At 39.6% G+C, this 22,350-nt stretch overlaps 1 protein-coding gene across 3 annotated transcripts; it reads right to left on the bottom strand.

Annotated features, from left to right (window-relative positions):
* Positions 1-383: 383 nt before the first annotated feature.
* On the bottom strand, positions 384-21,578 carry LOC105842067 (regulator of hypoxia-inducible factor 1). 3 transcript variants are annotated; one of them, XM_012692776.4, is made up of 12 exons: positions 21,030-21,578; positions 19,857-19,999; positions 17,785-18,094; positions 17,487-17,589; positions 15,500-15,587; positions 14,914-15,074; positions 9,880-10,065; positions 8,947-9,129; positions 4,781-4,928; positions 3,618-3,798; positions 2,422-2,570; positions 384-782 (listed from the first exon to the last, which is right to left on the bottom strand). In XM_012692776.4, the coding sequence occupies exons 1-12, from the start codon at positions 21,088-21,090 to the stop codon at positions 675-677; spliced, it is 1,821 nt and encodes a 606-aa protein (XP_012548230.1). In that variant the 5' UTR covers positions 21,091-21,578; the 3' UTR covers positions 384-674. The 3 variants fall into 3 exon arrangements, with proteins under 3 accessions (XP_012548230.1, XP_021205456.1, XP_062528928.1); XM_021349781.3 differs by having other exon boundaries at positions 2,422-2,549; XM_062672944.1 differs by lacking the exons at positions 14,914-15,074; positions 15,500-15,587 and having other exon boundaries at positions 21,030-21,399.
* Positions 21,579-22,350: the final 772 nt, after the last annotated feature.

Genomic DNA, 22,350 nt, shown 5'->3' with positions numbered 1-22,350 from the left:
TGATTGCCTACCTTTTCTCCCATATCTAACTGATTGATTGCCTACCTTTTCTCCCATACCTAACTGATTGATTGCCTACCTTTTCTCCCATATCTAACTGATTGATTGCCTACCTTTTCTCCCATACCTAACTGATTGATTGCCTACCTTTTCTCCCATATCTAACTGATTGATTGCCTACCTTTTCTCCCATATCTAACTGATTGATTGCCTACCTTTGGTCCCATATCCAACTGATCCGACACTGGTTTGAAGAGTGGAACAGTCGTAATATCGAAGTACACCGTGTGGGCATGGATGAAAAATCATATAACAACAACAACAATCGACTCTAATTCCATCCCAAAGACACTATTAATTTGGTCTTAAATAAAACAAACTAACACATCTTAAACACTATTTAATCAAAATCAAACTCTCACATACATTTTCACGTCATGAACAATAAACCAGGACAGTATCTATACTAATATATAAAACTACAGTGGTTTTTACGGATGTTCCGTTATAACTACTGAACCATGCATCCGATTGACTTAAAACTTAGTATCTACTTAATGAATAGGCTAATATTTATATGAGTGTTGGACTCCCTAATATTAATGACAATAAATAATAATGTTAATTTTAAATGCCCAGCAAAGCTGGCGAGTACGGGTGGTTTGTATATAAAATCAACGAAGAATAAAGTCAAAAGTCCTCTTCATCGGCAGCTCAACCAGTACAGTCAATAACAATGCCAGTGGATACGTGAAACAGACTGTGGTAACGCTAACCGGTAGCTGCAACATAAATCACACACTCTTTTGGACTTTCGAAGTTAATAGCTTTCATATAAACGCAACGAATTGTAATGGCACAGCTCTCAAATATTAAGTATATAATCTATGGGCACAACGCTCTAAGAACTCTTTAGGTCTTTAGGGACTTTTTGGCGGGAGCGCGAGGAGTGAAGTTGTGTGATTTGTTTTATTTTGTCTATTTAATGTTTCTTCGGGTTTAAATGTGTAATAACGGTGGTTTATTAACTATTTAATATCTGTGAAAGTGCACAAATGTCTGAAAATGAAACAAAGCTGCTGGATGTAACTTCCCGGGATCCTCCAAAAAGTCCACTGCAAAAATCTCAGTAAATGACCAACATTTTACTGAGATTATATTTCATCCTATATCATCTCATTTCATTTAATTTCATGCCAGTTGATTAATGTATCAAATTAATCACTCTGTATTATCATTTTTCATAAACATGAATATATAATTTAAAATAAAATATGACTGAAAGGTCTTAGTTACCAGGTCATAAAATCCCTTAAAAAAGAACTCTTTAACCTGACACAATAGTTTCGCGACATAAAAAGGCCGTATAGTTTTACGTATCCTTATATAATTTTAAAATTCTTTTCCTGCAGTATAGAAGGCACTAATGGCTTAGGAATTAAGTTTTTTTTATTTATTATGGACAAATGGATAGGGAATAGTTGTAGTAGCTCAAAGGAACCAAAACCCCGGGATTCTAATTAAGAGCCGTTCAAATTACCATCATTAAGATCCCTTCAAACTCAAACTCAATTACAACAGACATTGTAATTAGAATAGTATAAAAGAACTATATTTATTGTGAAAGACAAGGTTTATATGAAAAAAAGGAATGAATAAATAGGTTATTTTTATAGTATTTGCAGTAAAAACAATATGGTAACGCAAACAAGCCTAAAACATACACATAAATCGGCTTGCATCCACTAAGAGTAAATCTAATGGGTTGTTTTTTTATAATATCAATTAAGACATGCAAAAGAAAGCAAAACACATAATTATTTAACTTAAGAATTAAAGAATATATGTTAAGTGGTTACTGGAGCCCATAGACATCCACAACGTAAATGCGCCACCCACCTTGAGATACAAGTTCTAAGGTCTCAAGTATAGTTACAACGGCTGCCCCACCCTTCAAACCGAAACGCATTACTGCTTCACGGCAGAAAATAGGCAGGGTAGTGGTACCCACCCGCGCGGACTCACAAGAGGTCCTACCACCAGTAATTACGCAAATTATAATTTTGCGGGTTTCATTTTGATTACACGATGTTACGATTACACGAGTCAATCGTGAACATTTGTTGAGTACGTATTTCATTAGAAAAATTGGTACCCGCCTGCGGGATTCGAACAGCGGTGCATCGCTTCAACACGAATGCACCGGACGTCTTATTCGTTAGGCCACGACGACACACTTTTGTTTAAGAGATTCGGTAAAAATAGCCGTTCAATCACGTGACAGCGAACACCAATCAGAGAGCGCCACGTCACGGCGTGCGAAACATGGCTGTTGACGTTTTACTGAACAAAAAAGTGTACCTACCTATGTTCTTGGTATTATTTTTGATTTTTCGAAATACGAAATAATATTGCGCTCACCAAGTTAATGACCGAAACCGCAACCGGCTGAGGCGATGGACCAATGATGACCAACGCTATGCACCAGTGTATCTGCATCACGGGCAGAGAGAGCTGCGCCAACAGATGCCACCCTCGCCAGGCGAGTGCTTTAAAGCATATAATAATATCTGAAATTAATAAAACAATTCGAAACAATTATTTTTTGTTATCGTATCTACAGCTTAATAATATTATTGAAGTGAAACTTCTAATGCGACTTCCAACAAGGTAGCGTTAAACGTTTAACGCTCCTGGGGAGGGGGGATAGAAAGAGACAGAGCGAGAGTGAATACGTGGCACTCGAACGCATGCGCGTAGTATACCTGTTACAGGTCAGCGCGAGCGTTAGCAATGAGTAGCATCCAATATTTTAATAAAGTATTTAAAAAAAATTTATGTTCATATAATTTATTTTTCTATCTATAATTTAAAATATATATAATATAAATGTTGAAGAGGTCGCATCTCATAAACACCGCATTCACCACATATTAAAACATATTTAACTATGTAAGTATGCTTTACAGTCTCTGGTACCCATAACACAGGGAATCCTAATTTTGTGCCATTTGGTGGCAGATGACCGTGCGTGCTTTGTTCCCAGCTATTTATTTATTATTTATTCCTATACCCGCCCTCACCGAACCCGTCGCTTGCAACGAAGGTCTCGACGAGTAAATTAACCCATAGACTATATAGATATAGCCCATAGATATAACCATAGATTTACTGGTGGTAGGACCTTTTGTGAGTCCGCACGGGTAGGCACCACCACCCTGTCTATTTCTGCCGTGAAGCAGTAATGCGTTTCGGTTTGAAGGGTGGGACAGCCGTTGTAACTATACTGAGACCTTAGAACTTATATCTCAAGTTGGGTGGCGCATTTACGTTGTTGATGTCTATGGGCTCCAGTAACACCAGGTGGGCTGTGAGCTCGTCCACCCACCTAAGCAATAAAAAACAATAACCCATAGACTCAGCCCACTGAGTTTCTCGCCGAATCTTCTCAGTGGGTCGCGTTTCCGATCCGGTGGTAGATTCTGCGAAGCACTGCTCTTGCTAGGGCCAGTGTTAGCAACACTTCCGGTTTGAGCCCCGAGAGCTTGTACTTCCAATTCTAAATTGAAAACGGTTGGAATCATCAATTAATAGAGGTTTTTTATTTAACTACTAACCATTTTTGAAGACTAATGCTATATACGCAAGGATGCACATAATCTGAAAGATAGATCTCTCCAGAGCCGCGTACGCTGCTACGAAGATCGGATGTCGGATATGCTGGAAGTAGTTACCCAGCATCAACCAGCCCACCATGATAGGTATACACAGAACGTAATATAAGCTGAGGAGCCGTCGCTGAAAAATCACGATTTTATCATATATTTTTTACCGGATCGGAATCGCGACCCACTGAAAAGATCTCGCGAGAAACTCAGTGAGCTGTGTCTATGGGTTAGTTCGCTCGTCGAACTCTTGGACGGACTCGAGGACGGTGACCGGTGCTTGAGGGTCCTAAAAGCACCGAGAATGAATCCGGGGGATCCGATAAGACATGTTTCGAGCGACGGCGGTTTTGCGTCGCCCCGTCGCGGTCAGATAAGTAATTAGCGGCGGCCACGATAGCCCACTGAGTTTCTCGCCGGATCTTTTCAGTGGGTCGCGTGTCCGATCCGGTGGTAGATTCTGCGAAGCACGACTCTTGCTAGGGTTCGTGCTAGCAACATCGTCAAGTTTGAGCTCCGTGAGCTCGCCTACTAGTTAAGGTTACGCTGGTGTGGTCCCTCTAGACCATCAGCATAGGTAGAAAAAAAAGGTGGCCACGATAAGAGGGCTTAGAGGGTGGAAGAGCCATTATACTACAGAACTGAGACTTAGAATTCATGCCTCGAAATGAGTAGCTACATTTACGTGGTTGATGTCTGTGTGCTCCGGTAACCACTTAACACTAGGAGGGCCGTGTGAGTTCCTTAACTCGTCTTAGCAATAAAAAAAGATTTAATACTTAAACATTTGCAGGTGTATAAAAAGAAAAGTGATTTTCAAAAAATCGGTACACAAAACTTTTTTTTTTATTTAAAAATCTGGAACTAATGATTCAACTTCCTTTCGTTATTTTTTTGTGCAGTTTCATTCACTTTATAGTAAGTTCGATCATCATTTTGCGTGGCGTAGCTAATGAAGCAACAATTTGTTGGATTGTTCATTTTTATTACACCTAGATGGACAAAAAAATCTCCGCTCTCCTCTGTCACTGCTTCGTTGTAAAGTTGCTCCAAATTACAGACTTAGTACGATCTTAAAAACTATACCGAGTGCGTTAGATATAAAAATAAACAACCTTGTATATGTTTCCAAATGTTTCTCCCTTAGTAAAATGGACCAAATGTCCTATGATGAGTCCCACGAGACACGCTGGAAGACTGCCCCAAGGCGACATGTAAAAGTGGCTCAATGATGGAATATCACGGAATATAGAGTTGATATTTCTGAAAGAAATAATCAAACTTGTACGACATGCTGAATAAATAGTCTAGTCCAGAGTATGGAGGTTAAAAGTCAGGCGCACCATCTCAGTGTATTAAAAAGTGTCCGCTGAAAGAGAACCAATTAAGGTGGCATCATACTCGTAGTAGCAAGTGGAAGGATTTTAAAAACAGCGCCACAAACTACTACACTTCACTTCAACCTAGCACACTTCACTCTATTAAAAACTGCTATATTGATATCATGTCCGTTTTCTACACTTGTGCTATTTCGGTGAGTCTTCAAGTACATAGCTTGCTGTTTACAGTTGAACACTTTTTCAACTTGATGATACAAGATGTTGTTCCTTACCTCTACTCTCCATATTCACGTACTAATTAATACATTATTTTTTATTGCTTGCAGAGGCAGACGCGGTTATGGCCCACTACCGCCCAAGGACAATACAATAGGACATACAGCCAAGTCATTGTGTATATAAATATTATATGTGTATCTTCCCTAAACGCAATGTGGATGAAGCATTCTCAATTTTGCAAAAACTTAAGTGGCTCCCAATCCGCCTTTGCATTAAGTCTCCTATTCAATATCCCACAAAGCGCAACTAAAGATGGTACGTGGCAAAACAAATCTCTGGAAACGCACTGTGGATGGCCGCTGTGGCTCCAGGTAGTATGGATGAACTCTACTCCGGTGGCGGGCGGTGCGATGATAAAAACGATATGACGGTATCATCTCAAACAATTCCTCAGAGCACTCATGAAAAATACAGTACAAAATACAGAGGGATCCTAAGTCCCTCTACAGACCCAGAGGTTCCAAACGATCTGTGAATGAGATTATCGACAATCCGAACGGCTCTTTTCTGTATGGAATCAAATGGAAGTAGCTGGTATTTAGAAGTCCCGGCCCAGAGGTGGGAGCAGTACTCCACGCGAAGCCAGACCTGTGCTTTGTAAAGCAAAAGCCTTTGTCCAGGCGTGAAGTACCACTTCACTCTGTTGAGGAATCCCAGCATTTTTGACGCCAATTCGACTTTGCCCTCCAAATAACTCCGAAATTGGACATCGCTGAAAATATCGAAACCAAGTATCCCAATACTCTTGGAAGGTTGAAGGGATACTCCTTGGAATTGCGGCATCATAACAAATAGGTCCTTCTTCGCAGTGAATGCGCAATCTTGTATCTTTAACCGGAACATTTCCTCCAATTCACTCCACTCGGAGACCCGTCCCAAAGAGCTCTCCACTTCAGACACAAGTTTAGATCGTCTCTCCTGCACCACGCTCCAAGAAAGACTTTGGCCGATATCCCCCATGCTGTCATCCGCATAGCAATCCATGCCATCAATCGATATTATGTCATTGATATAAAGGATGAAAATTCTGGGGAGAGCAGCGAGCCTTGTTGAACGCCAGCGTTAAGGGTCATGTTAGCAGAGCAGCAACCATCTACAACGACAGTGATGTGAGTAAGGTGTACAAGAAGATCGCCAGCTGAGCGACCATGACGGAAACCGTACTGTGTCGATCAGTGATCAGTTGATGGTCCTCAAGATAAATCAGAAGTTGCGTATTTATTATTTGCTCAATCACCTTGGAAAGTAAGAAAGTTATCGCGATAGGTCCATAACTCGAGGAGTCCATTTGATCACCATCCGGGTGTCCAGTTGGACTGTTGGGTGGACATGGGCAGTCTTCTATGAAGACGGAACCCTGTTAGTACTATACGAGGGGCGATAAAAACGCGTTAGCGCAGGTATTGGCTCAGGGGCGGAACACACGCTGGCGCGTTGCTCTGGATTCGACGAGCAACGCGCCGCCCTCGTCGCGGTCATTGGAGAGGACCTCTCGCTGCCGCGCGTCGTGGCTACGATGCTCGGCAGCGACGCGTCCTGGAAGGCGATGCTCGACTTCTGCGAGTCCACCATCTCGCAGAAGGAGGCGGCGGAGCGAGAGAGAGAGAGCTCTTCCCTTTCCGCACCGATCCGTCGCCGTCGAGCCGGGGGCCGGAGGCGGGAATACGCCCGTACGTCCCGGCCCCTGTAGGTAGCGGCCTCCCCCCGGTGAAGGTCAAGGGGCGACCTGAGGGGGTGAGGCCGCGCGGCGCGCTACCAGCACTCTAGCGCGCTGCCGTGGAGTGAATAGAGCGACCGGTCGACGGTGTATCGCGTCCCGACCCGGCAGGCTGGTTCTGGTCCAGCGGGGTATTCCGGGACACCAGCGGCACCGTCTGGGCGGCCCGACGGGCTGCCGTACCGAGACGGCCGACGTTTCAGAGCCTTCGATTCGCCTCGAAGGCTCCGTCGGCTGGGCGTCCTTGGGGTGAGCCGCGCCGTCTGGTTGTAGTGTTAACCGCGGTAGCCCCCCTACCTCATCCGTGTTCTGACCTCGGAGGGGATCGGACGTCGGGTGTAAGAGTGCAGGGGAGTCGTTTAGTGGGTGGGTCCTAAAATCCTTGGGCCCGCGGTCTGCTCACAACACCATGCAGATCGTTGAGTCTCACATACCCCGCGCGCCCCTTTTGCGCGGGGACCTCGTAGGAGGTTCGGCCCTCTACCCGAAAAAAAAAAAAAAAAAAAAAGGTATTGGCTCAGGGGCGCATGTTTTCAAAACCACTGCAGGGGTGCAATCTGGCCCACTCGACTTATATGTCCAGGGTCCGCAGCTTTTGTCTGACTGCACACTGTGTAAAGCAGATCTCCGGCAGATAACTATCAAACCGGGGGATGTGGCACCCCCGCATCCATAGTTGAATTCGAGGCGAAGAGATTGACCAGAAGGTCAGCCTTTTCTTTCACACTATGAGCCAGGCTGTCATCGGACTTCCGTAGTGATGGGAAAGTTTTCTTCTGCAGCTTTGGCAAAAAGCACAGCATCCGGAGGAATAGTTCTTAAGTTGCTCACCAATTCTGGAAACGTTCTCCGACTTCGCCTTGGCAATAGCTCTCCTGTAGGACCTGGAAGCGGTGTTATACTTCTGCCTTTCCTCTGAGACGTTCGGATCTCGACATCTCCTGGCATCGTTCCAGGCCGTGTATGGGGACTACTTGAGATGTGCAGCATCCCTACTGGCATTATTATACCAGGGTCTATTGCGCCCCCAACGGGCCCCTCAGAGAAGCGAATAAACAATTCCATTCCTGGAGCACCACGTCTTTAAGACGGTCCGCACAGACATACAGTCGATACTCAATTGTCGTTCGAAGACCAGGATGAGAGAGTTGTATAGCAGCACGGATAAGGCAGTGATCAGACGATCAAAGTGGAGAGTCGACCACCACGCTGCATCCGGCTGGATCGGTGGTCAGCCGAAAGTCCACCAGAGAAGGCTCGTGCCCCTCAATATCTGGGACACGGGTGAGCTGTGTCACCAGCTGGGCCGCCATGCCGTAGACCAAGTCGAAACCGTAGTCAGCCCGAGCTGAAAGGCCAGTGGTTCTAGACCCCAATCACTCTTGTTGGTGAGCGTTAAAGTCTACAACCTTCGCAGATGGGTACAGCTCAAGCACGCGGTCAGTCCCCTCTTGTACATGCTCATTGCTCAAACAGAGTTGACCCCACATCACTATTGTGGAACCTGAACAGGCAGGCTTAGATTCGGTTACAACGCCCATAGTCCACGCGTAGTTACAGTCTCATTGCTCGAGACCCCGAAGACGGCGACTACAGACATCTACCCAGACTTTTTACTTTTAAAAATTTCCTTCAAAATGCACTATCAGGGTGTAGCTGCCACTCGTAATTCGTGTTTCTAACTTATATTCCTCTTTTCATGTACAAACCGCCTAGTATTCATACAGAAAGGCAAACGACCGAAGAAAATGGGGTGCGTTCGAAGAGACCTAGGTATACTCAGCATTGGGTGGACACGAGTTGAAGAAGAGATTCACACAAACTGTGTCTTTGATTCGTGTGCTCTTGATTTTCGGTCACGTACCGTCATTATCTTCGCGGTTTTTTCTACGTAATTTATTATAGTGGAGTGTCTTTCCGCTTAAAGAGATTTAGGAATACTCACTCTGCGACTATTGCCAAATACAACAATGACTTCCATTCGTATATGTACGCCAACCCCGCATTCAACGCTGTGGCTCCTATGAATAGAATCACGAGAATCGGCACAGCCTTCTTACTGAACTTGGCCAGGATCATTGTTAAGATAACTGCCAGTATGTACATCTGCATGTCGACCGCTATATACCTGATGAAATGAAAATACTCGTTAAGATGCAACAATTATTCAACAACAATTATTGTTTCTGATAAAACAAGTAATGTATGATGTAGTTGAGTGATGAGTGAGACTAAAGTCGGTGTCCGGTGCTTTAAGAGCCTCCCTAACACACAGCTCACCTTGTCTTAAATCACATCCCGCTTGGTCGAAAACGTGTCTCATTAATTCTAATTTAACATAGAATTTTGTTCGTTTTTTTTTCTCTACCTATTCTCTGATAGCCTAGGAGGCTATTCCAGCTACGCGCGGACGGGTAGGTGAGCTCACGGGCTCAACCCGAGAGAATTTGCTAACATTAGCCCTAGCAAGAGCAGTGCACCGGACCGGAATCGCGACCTACTCAGAAGATCCGGCCAGAAACTCAGTGGGCCGTGTCTATGGGCTAGTTCGAGGATGAAGAGGTGACCGGTGCTTGAAGAGCTTAAAGACATCAAAAGTGGACTGGCAGAAGACATGTTTAGGCCATCAGAACGTCCCATTAACTTTAAAACTTGTATACTCATCAAGGACCGATAAAAATATAACAACTTTATGGCTTCACTCCAATATCCTGATCGGTATCAACAATTAAGAAAACGGATTAAAAAAAGAGATAAAATGAACTGTTACTTCGTTTTTTTGTTTAGACATATTTTAAACTGCAAATGAAAGTAGACGCGACAATGACATTGATATTACAATAAGAATTTTTGAAGATTAATACAAGAAGCGATTCACCAGGTCGGTATCAAACAGAACTTGTCCGGTTCCACCAGGTTATGGATAAAGAACGCGTGCGCCCAGAACTTCTCGCGGCAGATCTTACTCTGCTCCGCGACCGCAGCCGGCCACAGAGGTCCGTCACTGACCCGCGGCCACCAGGTCCCGGCGAAACCGATCACCAATAGACACACAGGGCTTAATCTGAAACAAATAATCATATATATGTCAGCACATGTCAGGGATGGCTGAGCGGTAGGTTCCGTCATCGCTTGTATTCGATTGAACTCAGTTTAGTCAATAAAACTTTTCAGTAATAATTATTGAAACTCAACACACACAACTTTCACAATGACAGGGTAAACCGACAGTTTCGTTGCATATACCGACAGACCGACTGACCGACTGACTGACTGACAGAGACTCACTGCCTGAGACGGACGGAATTACTGTCTGACACGGAAAATGACACGACTCTGTCCACGTACCCCCATTTTATACTGTGCGTTACGGAGTCTACCCTTCGTTTTGTGATATTTATCAAAACAACATTTCATCATTTAAAATAATAATCAAAACCACCGTCTTAATATTACTAAAGTCGTTATCCACGACAACTAAAAGTCGTTATCCACGACATATATTTAATTAGGCAAAGCTAAGTGCTACCATTTTCATGTTCGTTATTCAACCGACTTTGTTATTTCTTTTTAATAGGCTTTTCTTAGCTTCATACCGTTACGCGCTGGGGATCAGGATAAATAAAATTTCACCAAAGTACAACTTAAAAACTGTATTCAACACTTAGAACACTTAAACACTTCACAAACACCTTAAAACACGCTTTTATAGCCGATACCTCATCCCTAGAATTATCGAGAATATTCTACACCTCTCTAGTGGTAGTTTCCGCTATCTGTCAACAGATGGCGTTGTACTTCTCGAGCGTTCTGAGCGCTACTAGATTTCGTTATTCGATATTCGTTCGACTATTCAGCGATAGATGGCGCTACTCTTTACCGGCGTAACAATACGTATGTTAGAATCTATGTCTCTGTGTGTAAAGAAATCTTTAAACATGATTTTGACCCCCTTCAAAGCGTCGCATTAACTCGAAATTTGGCACACTTATTGGACCGTTGACAATTCAATATTTTAAACAGTTAAAATCTACGAATAAATAAGTCTATTTATTCGTAGGTTAAAATAGTTATTTACTTTCGGCAGTCAAAACAACAAATTCATTTGAGTGCCTTCTTTTTTCACTTAGCAAACTGGAAACTAAGTTGTATTTACGTGAATGTACATTACTGAATAATTTATGATACATATAATGCTACTTAAACTAAAAAGTAAAAAATAAATATTAATTTAAAAAAAACTAAAAAAAGTACGCTTTTTTTTACAATAAATTTATTTTCTATTTTTTCGTGTTCTTTTGTTTTTTTTTTAAACTATTATTTATTCGTGTAGCATTATTTAACGATCTTTAACGTAATCTATAAACTAAAAATTTCAAAGCAGTTCCATTACAGTCAAGTTGGGTAACTTTGAACACTTTTCGCAGATTTTTAAGTACACTGAAAAATTAATGTATTGGTTGCACTATTTTATACAGTGTGGTAAGTGTTCTTTCATTTCCAAAATTTAAATTATCTAACCAATATGATGTATTAATACAGAAAAGGTTTAGAAATGATATTCAAAGTTACAACGACTTTCGGATAACTTTGAATTGAGTTATCTGGGACAATGAAAATCCTCTATAATTACTCTAATCTCACTAATTATTATTTGATTTGGGTAACATTATACTTTTATTTAGATTAAAATATATGTAGAGGCAATGATATTTTATATGTAAAAAGAAGCAGATATGTTTCAAGCGCACGTCAAGTGAAGACTCGAAAACAGGCCAATTGGGACGTTTCGTCTTTAGTCGCGTCTAAACAAATGCAATAATAATATAACAAGTGCAATCGTTCCAATTATAGCTATCTTTTATACTCACGCGCTTATCCCATCTTTTGTACTTTTCATTAATGCTACTTGTCAACATGTGTGTGTACTATATCGGTAGGTATGTAGATATATATGGCGCGATCAGATTTGAAGAGTCAGTTACTATGAAGATAACAATGACATATCTGTTGTATAAAAAATCATTGTGTAGAGGTGTTAAAATAAATTGAGTGTCAACGACATCAAATTGCCATTCACTAGGGATGACTTGCCCCAAATATTTACTCCGAATAGGTGAAAAAAGGTTAACAGAAACACATGTTTTTTTAATAATATATGATATATTTATTAAGAATCAAATACATACAATTGTTCACTTATTTATCTTGTTGTTGATGTTCTTTTAGTAAATATATTATATTCTTCTTTACAATGCGGCAACGCATCGTTCATTGTTTTAATACCTCGTCCAAGCCCCAAAACATTCTTTTTTGAAAACATTTATGGTGACATTGTTAGAGCTTACTCTTTCAATGGATCGGATTTTATCTAGGGCTTCCTCTAAAACAGCTGGGTGTAATTTGATTTTACGCCATATTTACGCACACCGGGCTTAATCACTTTTACTTTTCGTGCCATTTTATTAACCTGTAGCAGTAGAAAAAAGTATAATAAATTGCAATTCAATATGTCAAAGTTACCCTTAAAAATAAAATTGGCAATTAGGTAAGATTGAATCGTTCAAAGTTACACCAATTTCAATTTACAATGATCTGTGAAACAATCAATTATGGGCAAAAAACATTGTAAAATCACGAAATTATTAGAAAAAAGGCAAGTTGAATAAATATTTTACCTCCAGAAACCAAAAAAAACAGTGTTTTACATACCTTTTCTATATTTAATTCAGATTTCTGTCACACCCACTTTTTTCTTGTTGATCACCGCGGACAGAAAAGGCGCCAAAGTTTTGAAAACTTATTCACAACTGACAATTTTATGGCACATTTAACATTTTTATCATCTCAACGTTTAGCTACTCACTTAATTCTTAGTGAATATCTGTGACCTTGCTCGTTCACGAAGCCCGCTATAGAAAGCAGAGTATTAAATACACTTGACATTGGCGAAATCTAAAAGGAAACGCCATAAACCTAAGAGATAGATAGATATCTCAACGTTGCGTTTCATATAATTATCTATATATTAATACGTGAAGCAAAAACTTTGTATCCCTTTTTACGAAAATTGCGCGGACGAAGGAGTATGAAATTTTTCACACTTATAGAGAATATAGAGAAGAAGTGCACAATGCTAATATTTTTTTTAAATAATGCATAAAAGATACATTAAATCAATAAAGAAAACATTACACACACTACATACCATGTATTTGACGCACACACGCATGCATACTATTTATTGTCAAACTTTTGTTCTTGACGTCTGTTGTCAAATTGAGATTAAATATTGTTTGTCTTTGTTCATATTTTTTATACTGTAGTCTTGGCGAAATTTGTGATCATAGAAGTATAAAATACAATCATAATAGTGTACAAACTTACAATTCCAATTAATTATAGCCGAATTTCGACTACTGCGGGACCTCTAGTTCAAGTAATTATACAAAAAGTGTTTGGAAAAAAAATTTATAAATCTTCAAACAGGTTTTATTCAAGGTTACACGAAAATTCAAAGTTACCCAACATGACTGTACATATATTATTTTTTATTTCATTAGCAAAACAAAAGAGAAAATGTAAAATAAAATATTTATTATAAGCCTTGAAGTGTCATTTATTAAAGTCGAATTTCTATCATAGAACGAACAATAGTTATTATTATTTAAAATAAGACCATTTTAAGTTTCTTATGAATTTTCTGTTACTAATTGTCCTTGTTACCTACTTAATATTCGACGTTTCTCAGGTTTGATTCTAAATAGAAAATTCTTCCTCACTTTTGAAGTCGATATTCCGGCTCGATGGTAGGCAAGCAATGATGTGATGGCAAAGTGAGCGCAACACTTTGGTCACACTACAGATGTGCCGGAAGCTTTATAACTATAAGCTTTAAAATAATATTTAAAAAAATATATACATATATAGTTTAAAAAAACTAACAAACTACGCTTTTAAAGAAAATCTAACTAAAAAATAGAAAATAAATTTTAATAAATTTGAATCAAAAATAGTCAGCCATATTACACCGAACAGTAAAGAAAAATGATTTTATTGTAAAAAACCGTGGGGTGCTTTTAAGGGTATCAAGGTTATTATTAAAATAACCCTTCTACTCATATTGTAGGCAGCGGCTTGGCTCTGCCCTTGGCATTGCTGACGTCCATGAGCGACGGTGACCACTTACCATCAGGTGAGCCGTATGCTCGTCTGGTTACAAAGGCAATAAAAAAAAATAAAAATATCGGTTCATCTATACATATAAATAAAATTGGAGCGTCTGTTTGTAATATTGAAATAGCCTCTTTACTATAGTATAATTATTTTGTTAGACTAGCTTCGCCCCGCGGCATCACTCGCGGTGCGACAATAACCGTGGCTAACATCACGAGACTCAGCTATAAATAATAAAATTTAATGTTTCCAAAGCGAAGCGAGGGCGGGTCGCTAGTAACAAATACTACTGAACGCAACTCAACCTCAAATGTCAACAATGTTAGTGTCATTAACTGTCACAATTTCTTGTTTAATTTGTTTAATTGTAATAAATAAAATACATATTTAAACACAATAATAATAAATAATAACATGTAACTTTTTTTATAATATTATAATTTTTTCTTACACTATTTTTAATTCAAATTTATTAAAATTTATTTTCTATTTTTTAGTTGAATTTTCTATAAAAACGTATTTTGTTAGTTTTTTTAATTTTTTTTTTCATTTTTTTGTTGAATTTCAAGTTTTTAAATTATTATTTTTTTAGTATTGAATTGTCACCGGTTTTTAATAAGTATACCAAATTTCGAGTTAATCCGACGTTTTGAAGGGGGTCAAAATCATGTTCAAAGATTCCGTTACATACATACGTCTGAAGTTAATAAAAGCGTAGGTATTAAAAAACACTCACCTAATTATTCTTTTCGCGAGCAACCTTAAGAATGTACCGAAACCAAACGGTTTGCTTGACTTTAACAGATTGTGAACAGTAAGGAAACTTGACAGTACAATGAACATGTGCACGACCGTCGTACTGTTCTGGACCGCCATTGTTAATGGATTCGCTATTACCTGAAAATTTTATCACGTAAATTCTAAGAAAGTATCTTAAAAAAGGTTCGCAGAAGAAGTTCCGTGCATAGGAGCAAGATAATATTCCTGATGCCGGTACACTGCTGAAAACTACTGCTACCGGATTCAAAAACGGCACGGTAGTAGTATTGCGTGACCACAGAGTAACGTAATAGAAGAAGTATTATTATAATATTCAGAGGCAGCTTTATCTATGGGGCAGGGTGTGGTTGCAGCGGTGTTAAGGGACTCCGCCCTTGGCAATTTCAATGAACCTATTACATTTTGACCACGCGCACTATACAGCACAAGGGTAGTGATTGCACACGGACGCTATAACGGGCGCCTTTGTTAATACTGGAAAACTAAATGAAAACGTAGATTAAAATCTACATAATCTTTCAAAAATTTATATATACACTTGCCTGCTCCATTTCTATCGGTTCATACAAGAACAATGTATATAACAACATTCCACTATGCACAATACAGATACTCGCAGAAACTATAACTCTGAAAATCAAACATAAAATAATTATCTGTGATAGTTATGGCGGGTGAAAGTCATTTTGAATTTATGGCGGGAATGCGAGGAGCGAAGTTCTGTGAAATGTTTTATTCTGTTAAATGTCTGAGTTTATTCAGATTTAAACGTATAATAACGGTGGTTTATTAACTGTTTAGCATCTATGAGACTGCACAAATGTGGGAAAATGAAACGAAGCCGCTGGACGTGGCTTCTCGGGCTCTTCCAGAAATTCCACTGAATTTTCACTAAATAGACTTGTTCACTGAGAATTTAATTCATTTCGTCTCATATCGTTTCATTAAATAATCATAAACTCGACACTGGAAGCAATGACGTCAAAAGAAGCTAATTGGCATACTTAAAAAAAAAAGGCATTTGTTTTTTCATTCCAAGGCAGTTGAACCCATAAATTTAACCGAACTTATACCATAAGGATATTGAAAAACTATCTCCCCTAACTGCTAGCTATAGCTGACGCCCTTTTCAACCTATAAACCTTTAGAAGGAGGAAAGGGCACCCACTCCAGAAACGTCGTAATATCTTTGAGTATTGAAACCATTTAAATTAAAAAAAAATCATCGAATCCCATCCATCAAACCATCACCAATCTTACCATTGCCTTTAACTCCGGGTGTATTAAAAAATATTTAATATATTAAGGGTGTTCTGATTGACTGAACAATAAATATATTAATAATGTTAAAAATAAATGCAGCTTAGCCTTAGCTTAGCTTAGCACATCTACTCAACTATACGTGATGCCCTCATCATGGAGGGAGGACCGACATAAATGGAGGAGCATCATCAAAGAGAAATTAATCTTTCATCGAGGGAATCAAAGAGAAGGAAAACGTGACGATTGGATTCCTATCAAGTACATTTTTTTTTGTTTATTTTGGTAATTATTTATAAATCTCAAAGATTCAAGGAAAACAATAAAAAAATTCAGCTAAATGATTAAAATTTAACTTAAATATTCTTATAAATATAATAATATACATTTATACAATATCTATATTATAAATATTCTTTTGTATGCAAAGAGATTGTCAAGCAAATTTTCTTATTTAAATTTTAAGTGGCTATAATTATTAAGTCTTATCAAAACTTAGATCAGTGCACGTTTTATTCTCATTCCGCTTTGTGGATTAAGTCTAATTTAATATATTCAAAACTTTTGTTTGTTTTATGTTTATTCTCCCTACCTATTCGCTGATAGCTTATGAGGCTATTCCAGCTATGCCCGGACGGTTAAGCGAGCACACGGGCTCAACCTGGGAGAATTTGAACACTAGCCTTAGCAAGAGCAGACCTAGTCAAATCAATTAAAAAAAAAATATATATATTCAACATAAATGAAAGTACATACTTGTTGAAAGTGAGAAGAGAGAAGTGCTTCACAGAATCTACCACCAGATCGGAATCGCTACCCACTGAGAAGATCTGGCGAGAAACTCAGTGGGCTGTGTCTATGGGTTAGTTCGCTCGTCGAACTCTTCGTCATAATCGACGAGTTCGATGAGGACAGTGACCCGTGCTTGAAGAGTGCTTATCCGGGGTATCCGACAAAACATGTTTCGGGCGATGGCGGCTATGCTTTGTCCCGTCGCCTGAGTCGGATAAGGAATTAGCGGCGGCAACGATAATAGAATTATCGTGTCGCGCCGCTTTATCGAAGTGGCGTTCTGATGCAACATTAAGATACTTACAGAAACGGAATTCTTTGACCTGGAGAAAGTTTGTGTCCATACGGACCGCGTGACCGATCACTACACTCGGATAGGTCATTACGGAACGTGTGTATATTTAATAATTTTATGCTATTTACATTAGAATTTTAGTGTTACCACTCATGGCTCCTACGAATTATTTACGAACTCACTTTATTCCTTGGATTGCTTGTAGAGATTTCCGATGTGAGTTATAAGGTTCAACTAGTTGCCTCCAGTTGGCGACAACAGACCAGGTTGTTAGGAGAGCAATCTCTGAAAAACAATAGTTTTTGCCAATTCAAATCCTGGGTTTGAAATCTTTCTATATAGATATTTTTTTAATAACATGTGAAGAGACTGCCTCCTCATAGGGGCCAGAGCTGGACGAACGCCCTCCTCCGTCCCCACAGCCCGCGGCAGCGGCACGGCGCCGAGAGGGAAGAATAATAAAAGCATTAATTCACTCACTTTTCTCATTATTCTGAGTGGCGTAATCATACGCGGTACTGGCTGCGTTCAATAATATTATCACAGCTATCGCAATGAGAAAGGTTAGTTCGGACTTGTCAGGGATCCGTGTGGCGTGTACGTCGCTATGGCTCCTGCAGTACTCCAGTCTGAGTAGACGGGCGCGCATGCGACGAGAGCGGGCCCACTCCGCGGCGCAGTGCTCAAACCTATTCATCGGCTCCGCTGTTACATTCGATTCACGTGCACTAACACACCATCCACGTCGGATAACAGTGCGATTGAACCTATACAATTCCTTTGAATAGTTCTGAAATCAGATAAATATGACGCTTAAATTGATTTGACAAATTATTGTTTCTTTTTTCTTAAGCTGGTGTTATAAATACGCTCGAAAGGGTAGGCGAGCTCACGGGGCTGAAGCTGACAGAATTGCTAACACAGACCCGAGCAAGACCAGTGCTTCGCTGAATCTTGCAAAATACAGAACTGTTGTTATTTTATCTTAGACAGGTGAACGAGCGAGACGAGGAGAACGAGCACTTGGTAGGTGATTACCGGATCGCATAGACATCAACTACGTATGAGCTCTGAATCTTAGTTCTATAGTACAACGGCTACCCCTTTTAGACTCCAACTTCATACATCAACACCACCCGCCATGGGCTCTGGTAGCCAGTAGTAGCTCAGCACGAACGAACGCACGACAAGTGACGCACGATTTCAGCACAAATGCGTTTCTATTTTACATAATAGGGGTTAAAGTATGAAATTGCCGTTTTATTGTAATAGGTACTTCGAATTGACATAGAATCTTCATGGTTTGAGATTTTTGAGTGAAACTTTTTTCAAATGGTACCTATGAGGTTCTTCTTTTAAAAAACGTGCAACATTCGATTATCGACTTTCAGTTGTTTTTTTGTATTCAGCTTAGACAAGAAAGATGGATACTTCGAAAATTAGAGTGATTTTTTAATTCGAATTCCGACGCGGAACTAACGCTGCAAAAACAGCTCGCAATATCAACGTTGCGTTTGGAGAGGGGACTGCTAATGAACGCACCGTGCAATTTTGGTTTAAACGCTTTCGTGATGGAAATTTTGGTTTGAGAACGAACCACGTAGAAGACCGCCCACACATGAAAATAACAATGAATTGAAGCAGATGGTGGAAGCCGATCCGAGCCAAACTACCCAGGAATTAGCGGCATGGTTTAACGTTACCTTACCAACAATATGGACTCATTTGCGTCAAATCAATAAAATAAAAAAATATGAAAAATGGGCACTTCATGATTTTACTGATCTGCAGAAAGAAACGCGTGTTGACACTTGTGTTGGTTGCCTTGTTGAATCGATACAGAAATGAAGGAGTATTGGATCGAATTGTGACATGTAATTTAAAGTAGATTCTTTACGATATCCGTAAACGAAAAATGCAATGGCCGACCCCTGGTCAAACGCCACAGCAATGTCCTAAAGCAAAGCTTACCAATAAAAAGGTAATAGTAACTTTTTGGTGGTCTCAGCATTGTGTTATTCACTATAGCTTTCTCCGATCTGGTCAAGCAATAACGGCAAATGTCTACTGTGCAGAACTCCCAACAATGATAGCAAAATTTGCAGTGAAATAGCCCCGACTTCACCATTATTGCTCCATGATAACGCGAGACCTCATACAATACGAGAAACCGTTTTACCTCTACAGGAACTACAATTAGAAACCATTCGTCACCCTCCGTATTCGCAAGACCTTGCTCCAACGGACTACTATTTTTTTCGTGATTTGGACAATTTTCTACGTGATCAAAAGCTGTCTTCCCAAGAGGCAGTACAAAATGCTTTCACACAGCTTGTAGATTCTAGATCACCAGAGCTCTATCGCAAAGACATAAATGACCTTCCTATTAGATGGCAGCAATGTATAGATAATAATAATTAAATAAATATGTTAAATAAATAAAAACGAATTTCAATTTTTCAGTACAAATCGGCAATTTCATACTTTAACCCCTAATAATATCTATCCCATCCCCTAATAATAATAATAATAATAATAAGTCAAGAAATTACAGTCATCAATTCGTAAACACGGTTCGGTTGTTCAGCAGGTGTGAGATGGAAGCTGCCGAGGCAGTACAAGCCGTCGGGATGCGAAAGACACTCATCGTAGTTGTCCAAATCGAAGAGACGAGGAAGAAGCCAGTAATCTTCCCCTGGAAGCAAAAATGAAACTTAGCAACGCTGATACAAAAATTTAATAGAATACTACCGCTAATCATGTGTAGGTGGCGCATTTACGTTGTAGATGTCTATGGGCTCCAGTAACCACTTTACACCAGGTGGGCTGTGAGTATGCAATTTTTTTATCAATGTTTCTTTATCACTGTATCACATAGACCTATCGTCCGTAAGCTGACTTTACAAATAACCATTTTTTTTACATGTGTGGACGGGCTCACATCCCACCCGGTGTTGAATGGTCACCGGGCTCATAAACACATACAACATAAGTGCCGCAACCCACCTTGCGACATGAGTTCCAAGGTCTCAGTTTTTATAATACAACGGCTGCTCCACCCTTCAAACTAAAATGCATTACTGATTCACGGCAAAAATAGGCAGGATGGTGGTACCTACCCGTGCGAACTTACAAGACGTCCTAGCACGAGGGATTACACAAATTATAATTTTTCAGGTTTGATTTTTATTACACGATGCTATTTCTTCACCGTGGGAATCAATCGTGAATATTTGTTAAATTTGATACGAATGCACCGGGCGTCTTATTCTTTAGACTACGATGACTTATTTACATAATAATATATAAACTTTTATATATTTATAATTTCAAAGAATGTGTTAATTTTCTTTATTAAGACCTATATGTATTCTTTCTTTGGCGATTTCAAAACAAAAACAAAATTAGTACATTAATTCGCGGCAGAAATAGTACTTTTATACTAATTGAACGAGCTTAAAACCAGCCCTATTATAATACTAATACCTAATCTGCCCCCAATATTTGCTAGTAAAATAAAAATTAATAGGGCTATTAACAGCTAGGTAGTAAAAGAGATGAGGATACTACTATCGCGTATTGATGATGGGGCAAATAAACGGCATTAAATTATTGAATAAATAATAGTCCGGACATATTATTATGATTCTGATAGATACTGTGTTATGCAAGGCAATTTGGTAATACATAGAATAGATCTTGTCATAAGATAGATTGAAACTTACCATTAAAATCAGCCGCTTTGACTTCGATGAGTGCTGCCAACAGACACAGACTAACCAACATCGCAAATACGAGCTCAAACGTCAACTGCTCGAGCTCTGAGCTGTGACTGTGAGATTCACGCGTTGTTTGATTTCCATGATTAATAACATTAAAACAAATAGCTTGTGTACACGCGACCTTTTTTTGTTCGACAGACTTTTATGCAATCCTAGACAAACTGCTGCAGTACGTCCTGAGCATAGTAAATAAGTGGGCTATTATAAGCTACTAGCTATACCCATCCGCTTCGCTGGTCATTTAAAATGAACATTAATATTTCTCACCCCCACAAAGATTCTCATCATTAACGCCCCCGAAATTGGCGTAGGAAGTCCAACACTCATATAAATATTAGCCTATCCATTAAGCACATGTATTTTCTACATGGATACCAAGTTTCAAGTCAATCGGATGAACGGTTCAGTAGATATAACGGAACATCCTTAAAATCCACTGTAGATTTATACGAGGGCTGCACTAAAAGTATCGGGAATGGAATATTTCCACTGTTCCTGTCATATTAAAATCTTTTTAATTGAAAACTCCTTGGTTTTAAAAATCGAATACCGTTTATTTATTTAATAAAAGATTCTCGGTCTTGTCACGAGGTTTTGTCAAACTTGTTTAGTCGTTGAGAAAATGGAATTGACTCGAGAAAATTCAAGAGCGATGATTTATTATGACTTTCGAAGTGGTTTAACACAAAAACAGTGTGTTGACTGGATGATTTCTGCATTTGGTGATGAAGCCCCATCCAAAACCACAATTTATCGCCGGTTTGCTGAGTTTCAACGTGGACGTGTCAAGCTCAGTGATGATCCCCGTCAAGGTCGTCCAAAAACTGCAGTCACCCAAGAAAACGTTGATGCTGTGCGTAAGCTGATTGAGGAAGATCGACATGTGACATACCGCGAAATTCAGGCAACTTTAGACATTGGCAGGAGTCAAATATAAATAATCTCGCATGAACAATTGTAAAAAAGTTGTTTTCCCAATGGATACCGCATTCGCTCTGTGAAGAGCAAAAAGCGGCTCGCGTTACTTGGTGCATCAGAACTCTCGAAAGATTCCACGCAGGATCCTCAAATGCTGTATACAACATTGTATCAGGTGACGAATCCTGGATATACGCGTACGAACCCGAAACAAAAAACCAGTCACGAGTTTGGGTGTTCAAAAATGAGTTAAAGCCAACAAAAATTGTTCGTTCACGGAGTGTTGCAAAAAAAATGGTGGCCACGTTTGTCTCCAAAACCGGCCATGTTACGACTATTCTTCTTG

This window comes from Bombyx mori, chromosome 16, assembly GCF_030269925.1.
Source record: "Bombyx mori chromosome 16, ASM3026992v2".
NCBI classification, from domain to species: domain Eukaryota; kingdom Metazoa; phylum Arthropoda; class Insecta; order Lepidoptera; family Bombycidae; genus Bombyx; species Bombyx mori.
Note: the sequence above shows the minus strand (reverse complement) of the source record. Positions and strands in the feature narration are given on the sequence as shown.

What these genes read in the sequence shown, in the direction of transcription:
- LOC105842067 (XM_012692776.4), bottom strand. Translation starts at nt 21,090, where the DNA reads ATGTTGGTTAGTCTGTGTCTGTTGGCAGCACTCATCGAAGTCAAAGCG. An exon ending in GTGTTTACGAATTGATGACT is followed by an intron (nt 18,095 to 19,856) that starts GTAATTTCTTGA and finishes ATCTGATTTCAG; the next exon opens with AACTATTCAAAGGAATTGTA. An exon ending in TTCTGTTTGATACCGACCTG is followed by an intron (nt 9,130 to 9,879) that starts GTGAATCGCTTC and finishes TCATTTCATCAG; the next exon opens with GTATATAGCGGTCGACATGC.